The following is a 14,776-nucleotide window of genomic DNA, read 5'->3' as shown; positions in this document are numbered from 1 at the left end:
CGGCCGGGTTGCATTGCATGCTGGGAGCTGTAGTTTTCAGCGTGCGGGCAGTAGTCACCGGGGCGGGGGCACGTGAGGTGTGCGCTGCCGCGAACCCTCGCCTCGTCCCCGCGACTCCGGCCGCCCGCTGCCAGGCGCTGGTGGTTCCAACGGGCTCCCCCTGAGTCCAAAGGAGGCCCCTGCCTGTGCTCCGGCTGTGAATGAGCCGGCCCAGCTTGTGCGGCGGGGTCTTAGCCCCGCAGCTCATCGCAGCGTCTCTGAGCGGCCCGGGGGGCACGTGCCGACTGGCAGCGAGTCTCTCCCAGGTCTGCGGAGAGGACGTGGACGTTGCACTATTGCCATAGGCCCAAGCACTCAGACATCACTAGTCAGGCCCAGAAACCGTGAGATAGAAAACGTGAAGAGCTGCTGGAGTTAGTTATACCTGTGATTGTTTGTCTTCTGGTGCCCAGGCGTCACGTTTTCCAGATAGGCTCTATAATCGTGCTGGCTAGAAACTTTTATTTAAAAGTGAACGCTGAATCTTTTGCCTAATTATACCCCTTCAGCAGTGGGGGCTTTAAGAAATACACCAAATACTGTGAAACTTGTGATTTTTGATCGCAAGAGCTGGCAACAAAGGTCCTCTCACAAGGATCCTTTCTGCCTCCTCTGAATACATAAGAACATAACATAAGAACGGCTGTATTGGGTTAAACCAATGGTCTGTCTAGCCCAGTATCCTATCTTCCAACAGTGGCCAATGCCAGGTGCTTCTGAGGGAATGAACAGTACAGGTATTCATCAAGTGATCTATCCCCTGTTGCCCATTCCCAGCTTCTGGCAAACACACCCCTTCTCTTATGGTTACACTGGCTGGATCCCAGCTATTACTATCCTTTGTGTTCTTTTTAGGAAACCATAGCTTATTGGGAGGTGCCCATATTAAAAACTTGCTTGCAAAATGGTGTTGTCTCCCTCCTGAGCTATGGTTATCACTGGGAAAGCAGGTTTTGTTTAAATGGTGAGAAAAATTAATAGTCCTATTTGTTTGCAGCATGTGAATGCCTGCCTTCCCGGATGTTTATCACAAGCTATAAGTGATAAGGGAGCTTTGGTAGAAGTCTCATGTTAAAATATTGGCAGTTTATCACTGGCTTTTAGGTGAGCAAATTTTGGGTTCCAGATCTAAGATAGGTTAGGTAGGTCACTTTTTTGGTTGTAAAAATGTAAACTGAATTGTAATGTTGAAGTTACTATTCTGGAGATGTAAGTACTAATTGTGTATTGTTTGTGGTCTGTTTTCTGTAGGTAATTTCCTAACCTGATTTGGATGAAAGCAGCAGAACAACTCTTAGTTCTTAGGAAATTCACATAACTTCTCCCCATTTTTATAGCATATATTTATGATAAACCTTAAACAGCCTCAGAGGTTGGGCACAATAAAGTACAGAACCGCCAAGCCTCTTTCCTGGGGAGATGCCCCCTCACCCTTTGTACTAATAGTTTGAAATATTTCTTCTTTTGGTGATGAAGGAGTTTGCTATTTTTGTTTTAATGAGAGTCTTAAAAGCTCCCTTGTGACCTTTATTCAAAAATTTTCATAGCTTGACACCCCTTAAGACTTTTACTATAAACTTCCTCACAAACTTCACTTCTCACTAGATCTCTCTTGGAGAGTGTTCCCAGTATATGCATTCTTCTCATCATGGCTTTCTTCCGTCCCACTAGCTTCTCAGGTTTGCAGACTTTGGGGAAATACCCCATGTTTTGGCCTGTTCCAAGGCGCCAACAGCTGTTTGCTGTCATCCTCCATCTCCCGAACAGGAAACATGTTAAATGTTTCCCTTTTACTACCACTTCTCAATCTGCAATACCAGTGGATCCCAAAGCAACTCATATGCTGTCTACTAAGACCAGATCTAAAGGTAGAGATGGAGAGGAAAAGGAAGGCAGGGCCAGAGGACACACCTCTTCTCCTTATCCTTTTTCCCTGTTCTCTGCTGGAGCTGCCAAGAGGAGATCAAAGAAGCAAGAGGAACTGCTCATGATATCTAAAAAGAATGGTATCCGGCCCCCAGAAAAACCTTTGAGTGTGGCGGAATGGGAAGAGCTGAGGGGAGAATTTAAGGGAATTAGCAAGTTTGAAGATGTAATGCTAGAGCAAATGATCAAATGCAACAGCTCTATAGATGTGGCCAAGTCTTTGCTGTCTATGGTGGCAATGAGAAAAGGTGACATCCGTTATAATTTATTGGTCAAGTACCTGGCTCTGTGTGTCCGGCAAGAGCAGATGGCAGAAGTTTATGATGTCTATGATATAATGAAAGTCAGATTTAAGACTTTAGAAACTGGGGCTTACGGCCTTCTAATCAAAGGTCTGAGTGGTTCCAATCGGTGGAGAGAGGCCTTGTTGCTACTGCAAGAGATAAAAAAAGTCATGACCCCATCAAAAGGGAACTATGGAGATTGTATCAAAGGGGCCCTCAATAACCAAGAAATAAACTTGGCGTGTGAACTGTATCATGAAATGCTGGCTAAGGATTTGATACCAAACTTGGATACGCTGCAGGTCTTTTTTGATACTGGCAAATGCATGAAGGACGATCAGTTAAAAAGTGAACTCTTAGGAATCCTCTTGTATCTGAGAGAAAATCAACTATATCCTGGAGAAGCTCTTATGCAGAGCATAAAGTTATGGTTTGAAAGGTAAATATTGTTTCAAAAGCAGTTACTGGTTAATGGGAATTGACTCTGTGATCCATTAAGATCGTAGTCCAAAGGCCAGTGTAAATCTCTGAAACCTTTTATCATTTTATGTTGCTTTTCCTTTTTTTAAAAAAGCACTGCCATAATCTCTTTATTTCTACTGTAAGTAGAAAGTTTTGCCAGGTCTGAATTTCCTATCACAATTTTTACCTTTTCATTTTGCATTTTTCGTATAGGTGTAGCATATTCTGATGAGTCCCACATCTCAGAATTTTTGTCTTCAGTGGTTCTCATCCTTGGTTTGTTATGTTTGATAGCAAATACTGAATGTTGATGAATGTCGGAATTTCCTCTGATATACTAGGGGACAGAAATGGTAAATTGTACAAAATTGAGACAGTTTCCCTCTGTGGTACAAGAAAATAGCAAATGCTATGGAAAAAAAATTCTGGCTCCTTCTAATATGTGTTGACTCAGAGGGTAACCAGAGTAACTTCAGTAGAAGCCACTGAAGTCAGCAGATATTACAGTACACACAAGAATGAGATTTGTTGAATAAGAAAATGCTGTTTTTACATAATCGCTTCTTAGCATAGAACTGTAATTTAAAAAAAAATCATATTAGTGGGAATAAAAGAGGACAACATCATCATATTTTGGTCAGGGGGAAAGCCTGCTCATGTAGAGTTGAGTTGGTGGGAGGAAGGGTAATAGGGTTTCCTGTTTTCCCTTATCTTTCAAGACAGTTAAAGAACGTCATATATCATTGTGGCCAATGCAATGTAGTGATGTGTGTGTTGGTACTGCGATGATGCAGTGTCAAAAGGTCACAATGCAAGCATTGCAGTGTCAAGTTGCAGTGACTTTTTGTGGGATCCATAAAGAGATTTAGGCCTTGTAATGTTGAGTGTCACCGTGCCTAATGTCTAGGCACAGGAACAACATGGTGATCCACAAAGCTTAGTTATTTGCCTAGGCTCCCTGTACAATGAATAGGGAGAGACGGTCACATAAGAAGTGCAATCCACAAAAGCCAGCGCTGGATGGAGGGCTAATCTACACTGGCAATGTTAAAGCGCTCTAAAAAACCCACCTCCATGAGCGGTGTAGCTCCCAGCGCTGCACTCAGCGGTGTGTTTTTTCACACCCCTGAGTGAGAAAGTTGCAGCGCTGTAAAGCGCCAGTGTAGACAAGCCCTTGGTTAGCCAATTGGAGATGCTCATGACAGGGGTGTGTGCTAAACCCCACTCCTTTCTCAGAGATAGGTTCTTAAATCTGGGCTGCATGGAGGTGTCTATATCTGCTTAGTGATGCACAGATGGGAACCAGCTGCCTGGAGTTAGTGGGTTTAGGTGCCTCATTTTTTGTTGGAATGAGTTAAGTACCTGTCTCACTACATGCAAACTGGCCAGAGGAAGTGGCGCTGGTTCCCATGCCCACTTTATAATTTTTATTCCAGTGGTTAGCACACTTGCCTGGGATATGGAAGACCCAGTTCAAGTCCCCTCTCTCTGGCAGAGGGGAAGAAAGGATTTGAACAACAGATCTGCTTCTCAGGAGAGTGCTGTAACCCCTGAGCTATCGGGTGTTCTGATGCTGAGCTAACTCACACTCTCCTGTTGAAGCTGTTCCACTGTAGATAAATCATGAACGAGTGATTGGAGCAGAGGGACTGGACCAAAATCTTCCACCTCCTGGGGACTGGGGGGTATGCCTTAGCCACTGGACTGCAGAGTTGTTCTTTCTCTGTCTGGCCCAAAGCCTGTTCCACTGTGGATAAATGCTTAAGTAGTCATATGCGGGGTGTTGCACATAAGCAGGTATAACGGATGAAACTTCATATAATTTCTCTTTAGTGTAAAAGGTTATTATTTTTATTTCTAGATGCAGACCAGAAAAAAAATCTTTTGGCTGTACTGTAGTTCAAAAATGATGACACAGAAGTCTAACATTATTTATATTATATATATTTTTGTTTTTAGCATTCCAGGAGAGAAATGGGAAGGACACTTAACTACCATTAAAAATAGGTAAATACAATATTTTATGTAAAAACTTGATAAATAATGTTGTTGGTTTTTTTGCCATGAACTTTACTTTGGTAAAACAAGTAAAAGGACTATTTCTGTTATGTTATTTCAAATTTCTTATTGAAATAAATTCTTTGATCATAATTTCTAACACCCACTTTTTGGTGGGTGTACAGGACTTCTCAAACCCCTGAGGTGGTGCCATGGATCTGTAATCCCGCCCTAACAGTGCCCTTAGGAAGACTCTGAGCCTGACAGTGTATGTGTCTGGTGATGGGTTTATTTATTTTGAGTTAACTTTCAGGCAGGGTTCAAAGACAGGTCTAGGGGTTGCTCTCAGCTGGGGGCTAATTAGGCCCTGCATCTTAAAAAGGGTCTGGGATACACCTGTAGCAAGAGGAGAAAGCTGTTTTGTTGTGGGAAGGAAATGAGCTGCTCTGTTTGTAGGGCTGTTTGTTTGTTTATTGACTGTAAACCTGTATGGGAGGTGGTTAGGAGCCAGAGACCCTTGCCAAGATTATTACTTTGGTTAAAGTAAACTGTCCCTATGTAATTGCTCAGAACCTGGCCCTACCACAGAGGTTTGCGCCAAAAAAATGTTAATTTGCGGTATGGACAAAATCAAGGAATTGCAAAGTATTTTCCTTCATGGACAATTTAGATACACATTTCTACAAAATATAATTTACAAATATTTGTAACTTTGTGAATTCGTCTTACATATTGTCAATCTAATTTGAAGGCCAGATTTGTGTCTCATGTGTATTGGCAATTGGAAATGTGTAAAAGATAAGAATGTTTTTGAGTTACATGCTCCTTAGGGTTTGTAATAAAAATAGAGTGTACAGGTGCTGACTCTTTAAAATTTCTTTTAGCTTTTCTTAAATGTAAGTGTGTATTGCATCTGCTGCTACTGAAGTTGGGGAGGGGGAGAGTAAACATTGACTGCTGTGGGAGCAGGAGTGGGCTGCTGTAAAATCTGATTTGCAGCATACAGGCTGCTTGTTTTCTTCCTCCTCTAGCTTCCTGGAGCTTGTAGGTTCTTCTAGTCCTGATAATCAGGAGCTTCAGACTTAGACTCTTCCGACTATTAATTTTATTTTGAGAGTTAGAAAGGCTGTTCGACTTCCCAGGGTCAGTTATGGAAAGCTCTAATTCTCTTCTACTTAGGGATTCCACATGACAATTGGTATGCTGGATCCAAACATCAGCTTGTTAAATCTGGCATTATCCCCACCACTCCAGAAAAATAATTGAACAGTGCACCTAGCTGTCAGGGAATGGTGGTCTTTCCTAAACCACATAGAAGTGTGATCAGCTTTTATTCCTGAGGGGAATGTATGGTATTTTTATTCTTCAGGAACCTGCATCCAACTGTGTGCGAAAAACAACATTACTCTGAATAGTCACTGAAACTTACCTCATAGGTGGTTTGGTTGGTTATGGTGCTCTTGGAACACCCACTCTGAAATGAGCCACAACTTCTCTGTCTTTATAATACACTTCTCAGTATTGCTGGCTGCTTTTCTGACCGCTTAAGAAAGCCCCCCCCCCCCCACCTTTACTGTGGCTCTTGGGTGATTGCTGAGAATTTTGCGGCATGTATGCATAATAAGAGCTATCCGAGATTACAAAATTTGAAATGTAATTTTAAGGTAGGTTTTTGAAGAGAAATTCAATACAAGAACCCAATTGTGAAAGATGCTGAGAGCCTTTAATTCCCATTGACATTAAATGAAAGTTGAGGACACTCAGCAGGCTTTGGCTCATGGGAAACAATGGTATGAATTTGTTAAACAAAGCATAACATGTGACTTTATTCTACAATTAGATCTTTCTAACTAATATAAAGTGATACTGGCGAAAGATTCAAGGTTTAAATATGCCAGCTGTAACATAAATTCTGTAAATGTTAAGCTTAATAATTTTGGTGGAGTCTCAATAATTTTTGGGGTCTTTCTTGTGAGCTCTTAAATTGTGGAGTTTTAACAATGTTATTCTAATTTCTGCCTGTTGTACTTAGAATTATTTATCAGGAGTTTAGGATTATTTAAATAGCCAGATTTCTGATTAATACAAATGTGTGGCTTAGGCCTGTGATCGCAACCAGTGGGTTGAGCATGTGGAATATACTAAAAGTTGCACATTGTTAGTGTGTTAAGTCAGCAAATACACTGTCCACATGATAATTTATGCAATCTTGGAATATTTTTTGCTTATGGTCTGTGTTTTGATATAGACCAGAAGTCTGGTTGTTGTGCCAATTAGGTATTTATAGTTGTGTTGAGTAAGAAGTATACTGACTCTTCACTTTTCTCTGTGCAAAAATCAGAGGAGAATAACTTACTGCTTAACATTTAAAGCTCAAAATCTATGGCAGTGTTCTAGGTTTATGCATTTCAGAACTTCACAAATTGATTGATGTAAAAAAGAATGTTCCCTCCTTCAGTTCAAAGCATACACAGCTGGATGAATGTAAGTCTCCAAACAGAGCATTGTGAAACATCAACATTCTACTTTGCATCTATGAAAAGACCTAAGTGGGAGGATGCAAGGAAAAATCCTTTTGTCTGGCAGCCTGGAACCACCAAAGAACTCTTCAGGATAAATGACATTTTGTTTATGTAAGTCCTACTGGACAACCTGCTGACTTGCACTTAAAAATCCTGGAGACAGTGGTTGGCATGTGCAATCTGAGGATGAGGATGAAAACAGGTCTGATACCTCATATTTTTTGTAAAAGCCCTCAGTTTTCAGGGAGAGCTCAGACATGATTAGCTTAGTTCCTCATGTGCCTACCTGGCCAAGCAACACTACAAGGGGAATTAAGCAAAATAGCTGATCCTTTGTTTCTTTATCCACTGCCACTTTTTACCCAAAAAAGCTAAGGTTGGAATTGATTGTAATTTTCATCTACAATCAGACATATACGTTAGGTGGTTCACGCAGGATTTTTAAGAGTGTTAGATCATTAGCTTGTCTTTGAGGCAGGGATATGCAACACAACTTAATTAGAAAACATCAACAAAAACCTCATTCTGACCTCAAAGAAATTGGGGCAATCACGTTTTAGTTGGGCAAATGAACTTGAGATCCAGGGTGTCCTTGTACATGGGCTTGGAGGATTTTAAAATATTTTTTCCCAAGTATGGTATGTATAGAAAGGATGTGGAGAAACTGGAAAGGATACAGAGATGAACGACAAAGATCATTAAAGGGATGGAATGCAAGCCATATGAGCAAAGGCTGAAGGAACTGGGTATGTTTAGTTTGAAAGGCTCGGGTGTGTGGGAGGGGCTCAGGGTTAGGGCAGAGCGTTGAGGTGCGGGGGCGTGAGGGCTCTGGCTGGGGGTGCGGGCTCTGTGGTGTGAGTGGGGATGAAAACTCCGGGATGCAGGGAGGCTGCCCCGGGGCTGGGGCCAGAGAGGAGGATTCTACGGTCCCCCCAGCCCTCTCTTCACTGGCAGCAGAGAGCTTCAGGGGAGGGGGCCCCCTCTTCTCCCCAGTGGCACACTCACCCGGCACGTGCTCCTAGGGGCTGGGCCCCCTCAGGTCCAGGAAGCCCCCTCGCCTCCCCTGTGGTGGGTGCTGGGAGGAGAGGGCTCCCATCACATATGTGCTTCCTCCCCGCCTCGTTCCGCATTCAGCGGCTGTGCCACCACCTCAGCCTGCTGCTGGTGCTGCTCCCTTTTGTAGCCGGCAGCGGCCGGCGAGGGAGCGCTGCACAGAGCGGCAGGGCAGCCACGGAGGGAGGCTCACGGGGTTGGCAGGAGGGGCTGTGGGACACTCTGGGAGAGGCACATGGGGGTGGCAGGCGGGGCCGGGGGAGGCATGCGCGGCAGCAGGTGGGGCTGGGGGAGAGACCTGGCCCCAAATATTGATGGAGCCAGTCCCCTGGGTCCTGAATTTGTTGGAGCACGGGTACCACGGGCCCATATAACTCACTGCCCCTGTGCACAGTTAAAAGTTCCAGCAGTGGGGAAAGACTATGTCAGAGGGGAGTCAACATGGAAAGGTTCTGATAGCTCTGTCAATGCTTTAGTCAATTTGAGGCTATTTCTGTGGTCCCCTCTGTAGTATCTGATCATCTGAGTTTTTAATGTATTTTATCTTTGCAACACACCTATGAGGCAGAGAAGTACTATTTTACAGATGGGGTAACTGAGATAGAGAGAGACTAAATGTATTTTCCAAGGTCACGCCGGAAGTTTGTGGTAGTGCTTGTAATTGAACACAGAAGTTGACCCCTAAATGGCCCCAAGGATCTGATCCAGAACCCATTGAAGTCAGTTGGAGCATTTCCATTGATTTCCATAGGTTTTGGATCTGGCCCAAACTGGGCACAAGTCATTTTCTGATGACTTATTTTTTATTTGCACAGAAAGAGGCATGCATAATCATTTAGTAAATGGAAGTGAATTTTAACATATGGCTCTTTTACTATTCTTATTCACATGCATACTTTGTGGTTTTATTACTGTTACAGCGGAAAATGTCCAGTTTGTAACCAAAACCTGGAAGCTATTCATCTGAGCCAAGAAGAGTACAATGCACTCAAGGAAAAAATAATAAAAGATGTGATCCAGGGAACTGATGCATTCAGGAAGACGACTCCTCAGGTAGGTTTCAAGGGCCTTCAGGTTTATTGACTGGAGAGTCATAAGTGACTAATGCTTAATAGGTCTAAGACCCCCTAATAATTTTTTCAACACTTAATTTTATATTAAGGATTTTTTAAAAAGTTGTGTCATGCTAACACTATAGATTTTCGCTGATTTATAGTAAAATGTATTCAAGAATTCATTTTGACATTCTACTTATAATCATATCAATTTATTCTTAACCTCACTTTATCATGGTTTTGTCCTTCAGTTCCTTCAGTATCTCTTTAATTTTTGTCTTAATCAGTAAGAAACTCAAAAATATTTTAATAATCTGTCTACATTTTCTCCACTATTTAATAAAATGAATCCAAGTGCTGAACTCTCCATTCCTCCCTTCACCCTCATAATTTTTCACATCTTTCTAGTTGGTCATTCTAGGAGAGGATACCTGGACTAGAAGGATTACATTTTAAGTAGTAAATGTTAATAAATGTCAATTTCTTCCCCATCCAAAAAGTAATGGAAATATTCCATGATTCATAACTGAAATTTTCACTGGAGAAAAGTTTAAAAACAAACAAACCTGGAAGTCTCTTCTGTCTCATTAAATATTGTTTCATTTCTGAAGCTTATATTTATTAAATCTTGAATGCTGGGTTTTTCAACAGCGCAATAGTTTAAGTCAAAACTAGGAAAAATCTTTGAAAATAAACATCAGTATTACCTGTCAAAATTCACAAAAAATTAACACTAACCCCACAGTCCTAAATGTACATGGGCTATGGTAATATGATATCTGCAGTGGGAACATCTAGCTTTGAACAGGGATCACTGCATACACATGAGATAGAAATGGTACAATTTGAAATCATGGTCAAATGCTCTTCTTATGTTTTGTTTTTTTGCGTTGCTTTGGCAGTCCTTACTCCTCATCATGTGTTGACTTTAACAAACGAGCAGCCTGGGTACTTAATGGTGTTGAAAGATAAAAGACCACTAGATGGAGCCAGTGCCACATCTGAGAAATTTTGTTTTTTTTAATAGTAACAAGATCAAACCATTATGAGAATGCTGGGCTTTGCTGCTGGTGGTGCCAGAGTTCAGCTCCAGCCTCTGTAGCAGATAGCTCTGATGACCTTTAGGGAGTACAGCAGCTCCAGCTCTCTAGCACTCCTGCAGGTGAAGAAGCCCCACCAAACCCAGGAGAGTGAGGCATTACGGGGCCCATCACTGGAGGGCTATCCCTGTCTCTACTTTCTACTTCATTCCTGCTGTCTCTCCTGGCCCCACCCCAAAACCTTGCTTCCCCACTGTACACACACAACATCAGAAAAGTCAGGGGAGGGATCCTGATTCCCCACAATATACTTGTCGGATTGGCACTTCCACTGCTGCTGTTCAACTGATGGTTTATTGGATAGAGAAGCCATATAAAGAGCTGGGCTGATTCTTCATCTCTTGTATTGGTCTCAGGGACGAGTCCCCCACCCCTGTTTTTCTGCCCCCAAGAGGATGGAGGGAGCAGAATTAGCTCTTGCTAGCATACAGGGTTTAGGGCAGCTGCAAGAGGAGCTGAGCTGTTATCTACACACCTGTTACAGTTCAGCTCTCAGTTCTCTCCCTCTCTTCCTCCTGAACTCACCTAGCCTCTTGTTGTATGGGTCAAGGTGAAGCTGGAAGTACAGTTAACAGCTCAGCTAGGAAGCTTGTGCTCTGTGCCAGCAGCATATAGATTACTAGCTTTCTGTCATTCCACTTCATAGTGCCAAAAAGAAGGTCTGATAACCTCTCGTATTTAGATTTTAGACCTCTGATGATACCATGCACTAGATATCAACAAGAAGACTCTAGCTATACAAGTTTCATGATTACCTTACTCACTGTTTCTTTCCTAGTTATGTACAGAAAAAGCATTAGACGTTTGTAACTTTTCAAACACCTAATTTTAGGGTACCCTAAGTCTCTGAACCCCATTGTTCAAGTATCTTCATATTTTTCCCACAAAATTTATCCTGGCTCCAGATTTATCCTCCCAGTTTTCAAGCTGATCTGACTTCTTTTGTGAATTTTACAGGGGCTGCAGAATCAGCTTTAAAAAAAAATGTAGCAGCATCATTAATATTGTCGATTGGCTACTACTGCTCCATAGTATTAAAATTTAAACAAGAATTGGCAAGAACTTGTTGCATGGTAACACGAGTAATACTATCTATTTTTTAGAGTTCCGCAGAGAAATCCTGGTAAAGTAATGGGTTTATATTTCTCTGATTCCTTAACTAGTTAAGCTAATTTATGATGTTTGTTTGGGTATGTTTACGTTTGAGCTGGGAAATGCAATTTTCAGCTTGAGTAAACGTACCCAGCTAGCCCGATAAAACCAGAAGTATAGCTGCAGCAGAGTGATGGGCTGGCCCTCCTGAGTATGATCCCATCTGAGATCATAGGTATGTACTCATGGAGCTAGCCCATCCTGCCACTCATGCTGCAGTGGCTACGCTTGTATTTTTAGCACAATAGCCCAATCAGAACTAGCACAGGTATGTCTGTTGGAGCAGGAAATTATACCTTGCAGCTCTAGTGTACAGCTCATATCCTTTGAGTCCCAGTTTGAGGCCTGTGAGGAATCAGGGTCTCCCTTGTCCCCTTAACCAGGGTACATCAATAGTACCGTACATCCTGAGTGTTCCCACTGGAGTTAGTGGAACTACTGATGGGGCCCAGTGCTATTCCTTGGGAGGAAGAATATCCCTATGCAGGCCTGGGAAATGGGGAATCAAAAATTGTTGAGGGTTAGACTAGATGACCCTTTTCTAACTCTCTGATTCTATTATCACAGTTCAGCCTCTAGTTTGGTTTAGTTGGAAACCTTCTTCCACTTGTTCTCCATGAATGCACGGCAGTTAGGGCCATATTGCCTATTTCCATTACCCACTGGCTGGCAGAACCATTTGGAGTATGTAGGACAGGGAAAGCAGGTCACACATTGAACTACCCTCTAGCAGTGGGGGACCTAATTGAATAGTGTGCTAGGCCTCAGATTTGCTTGAACTAGCCCCGATACCAGTACTATAATCTGCATTGGCAACCATTGTTGTGTTAGTATTATCTTAATCTGTTGTCTGCTAGTTGAAAATCTGTTCCATCGAATTTTCTATAGTGGTGAAGGCCTGCCAGTTGTTCTTACAATTGGCTAATAGAGGGAATACCACAGAGAATTGCAGGTTGATCATCTTTTCATTACTGTAGTCTGAGTAGGCCCTGGTCAAAATCCAGACATATCCTGACACTTAAAATCTTGATGTGTCTAAATCCTAATTCTCACTATCCCTCGAACACAACATTCATGTCATACATGTCTGTGTGTGCACTCGTACAACTTTTTGTGGCCATTTTTGGGTGGGTTGGTCCACTACTAGCTCTCATTTGGAAGCTTAGGCTGCATAGCTGTCCCATCTGCTTCCTCCTTTGTGGAGAGGAGGGGAAATCAGACCATGCAGAATTTCCAGAATTTTCCTCTGTTTGGGGGAGGTTTGGGCCACCTATATGTGGTTCTTTGCCTAGTTCTCCCTGAAACTGTTGCCCTCTAAGGAACCAGAGACTCTTTGTGTGTCCCTAGTTGCTAGTGATGGGTGAGAGGATTGATAGGCAAGGGAGGAAATGGAAAGACTGTTGGGTTTATTTTTAGTCTGTTTGTTTTGCACTAGAGTCCGCTGCAGTTGTTGGCATGGCTTATCCCTGCTTAAGGTCGGGCACTTCTTACTTCATACTGACTTCAATCTAGAATTCACTGTGAATGCATTTGTCATCTTCCCTGCAGTTATAATCATCTTCTGTATCTTCCCCTAGTCCCGCAAAGTAACATGCCACTTTAGGACTACTTACAAAGCATCTATACCACATTGAACTGAGTCTTTAGAGACAGTGCATACATCATTGTGGAGAAAGAATTAGAGACTATATTCTCAGTTTAAAAAAATAGTCTACTGGCTTTAAGTATTGAGTACAAGTGTTGGTATAGTGAAAATAGCCCTTGCTTGTTAAATACACTCTGGTTTGCTGTTTGTACCCTTTGCTCATCCACTACTGCTCTTCTCTGACCTTCTCCCAATCCTGGTATTACTGGTGCAAATACTCCCTCCTTTTTTAATTGTCAAGACATATTGAACTGCAATCCTGTATCACACCACCTCAGTGACTTACTGTCTTATTATGAATCTCAGACAATAGAGCACAGGCCTGGGAGGCAGAAAAACTCGGTTTTGTTTCTGGTTCTGCTATTAACTTTTTGTGATCTTGGAGAAGTCCACTTATCTTTCCGTGCCTCAGTTTTTCCCATCTGTCTGATGGGCATAATGACACCTATTCATTTTTATAAAGCACTCAGAGATCTATGGTGGAAAAGAGCTATATCAGGGCCAAGTATTGTTACTGCTGTTTTTGGTCTTATCTATATATTTTGATATATTCCTTTTCTATTATTCCTCTGTAATCCTATTTATTTAAGCTATGAAACCTACTGCAATAAAGTTTATATGAAAGATGATTGACCTCAGTGGTGCTGGTGTGTGTGCTGTACAGTTCAGTTCACCTTGTAGTTCATATTAGAAATGTTAACACTCTGAGTAACCGGGCATGCTTATCTGTCATTTGAGTTGTTATACAGTTAACACATGCAACCCTATTATTCGTATTAGTTGCCATAAGTATGAAATTATTGACTGAATTTGAAACTATAGTAATAGCTCGGTATGGCCCTGCAGGGTTTTTTTAGCCAAATGAGTGTGTTATGCTCTGCAATAGCTTAGTGTGCTCTTTTTTCTTTCTTTTTATGATCAAAATCAGAGTTCATACTATCTTCTTTCCAATTACTGGTCAATAACCAGAGCTTGAAAAACTTTTCAGGAAACTTGTTTGTGATAGCTCTGACAAAGCACTTCTTGCTCTAGCAGGTTGTGAGAGGTTGGACCCTTAAAAATCACATCCTCCTGATTATCATCCAGTTACCGAACAATTTAGAACTTTATAGGTTAATGACAATATTTTCTTAATTCCACCATTAAACCTACTGGCACCTAGTTCAGACCCTGAACCTTTTGTGTAATGTGTTTCCAATGGGTAACTCCACTTAATAAGTTGGCCTGCATATTACATAGTAACTTTAGTTTTCACATGATGGAAAGATACTGGAACAATCAAACTTAATCAATTTGTAAGCACCTAGAGGATAATACAATTATAAGAAATAGCCAGTGTGGATTTGTCAAGAAAAAATCATGCCAAACCAACCTAATTCCCTTCTTTGACAGGGTTACTGGCATAGTGAATAGGGGGAAGCAGAAGACATGATATATCTTGATTTTTAGTAAGGTTTTTGATAGTTTCACACTAGATTCCCATAAGCAAACTATGGAAATGTGGTCGTGATGTATTTACTATGACATGGGTGCACAACTG

General features: G+C 41.9%; 1 protein-coding gene across 15 annotated transcripts in view; it reads left to right on the top strand.

The window, feature by feature from the left end:
- Positions 1 to 14,776, top strand: part of LOC120404270 (protein only RNase P catalytic subunit) — a 76,948-nt gene that overhangs the window by 591 nt on the left and 61,581 nt on the right. For 4 of the 15 annotated variants that reach the window (XM_039536476.1, XM_039536471.1, XM_039536470.1 and 1 more), the window contains exons 2-4: positions 1,291 to 2,688; positions 4,671 to 4,718; positions 9,205 to 9,337. In XM_039536476.1, the coding sequence (XP_039392410.1) occupies positions 1,688 to 2,688; positions 4,671 to 4,718; positions 9,205 to 9,337 (1,182 nt within the window). In that variant the 5' untranslated portion in view covers positions 1,291 to 1,687. Of the gene's footprint in view, positions 1 to 65; positions 306 to 1,126; positions 1,144 to 1,290; positions 2,689 to 4,243; positions 4,509 to 4,670; positions 4,719 to 5,546; positions 5,606 to 7,167; positions 7,343 to 9,204; positions 9,338 to 14,776 lie in introns of those variants that run through there. The other 11 variants (XM_039536480.1, XM_039536469.1, XM_039536477.1 and 8 more) reach the window with 9 other exon arrangements.

The sequence above is a fragment of the Mauremys reevesii genome, linkage group 4 (assembly GCF_016161935.1).
Source record: "Mauremys reevesii isolate NIE-2019 linkage group 4, ASM1616193v1, whole genome shotgun sequence".
Lineage (NCBI taxonomy): Eukaryota > Metazoa > Chordata > Testudines > Geoemydidae > Mauremys > Mauremys reevesii.
Note: the sequence above shows the minus strand (reverse complement) of the source record. Positions and strands in the feature narration are given on the sequence as shown.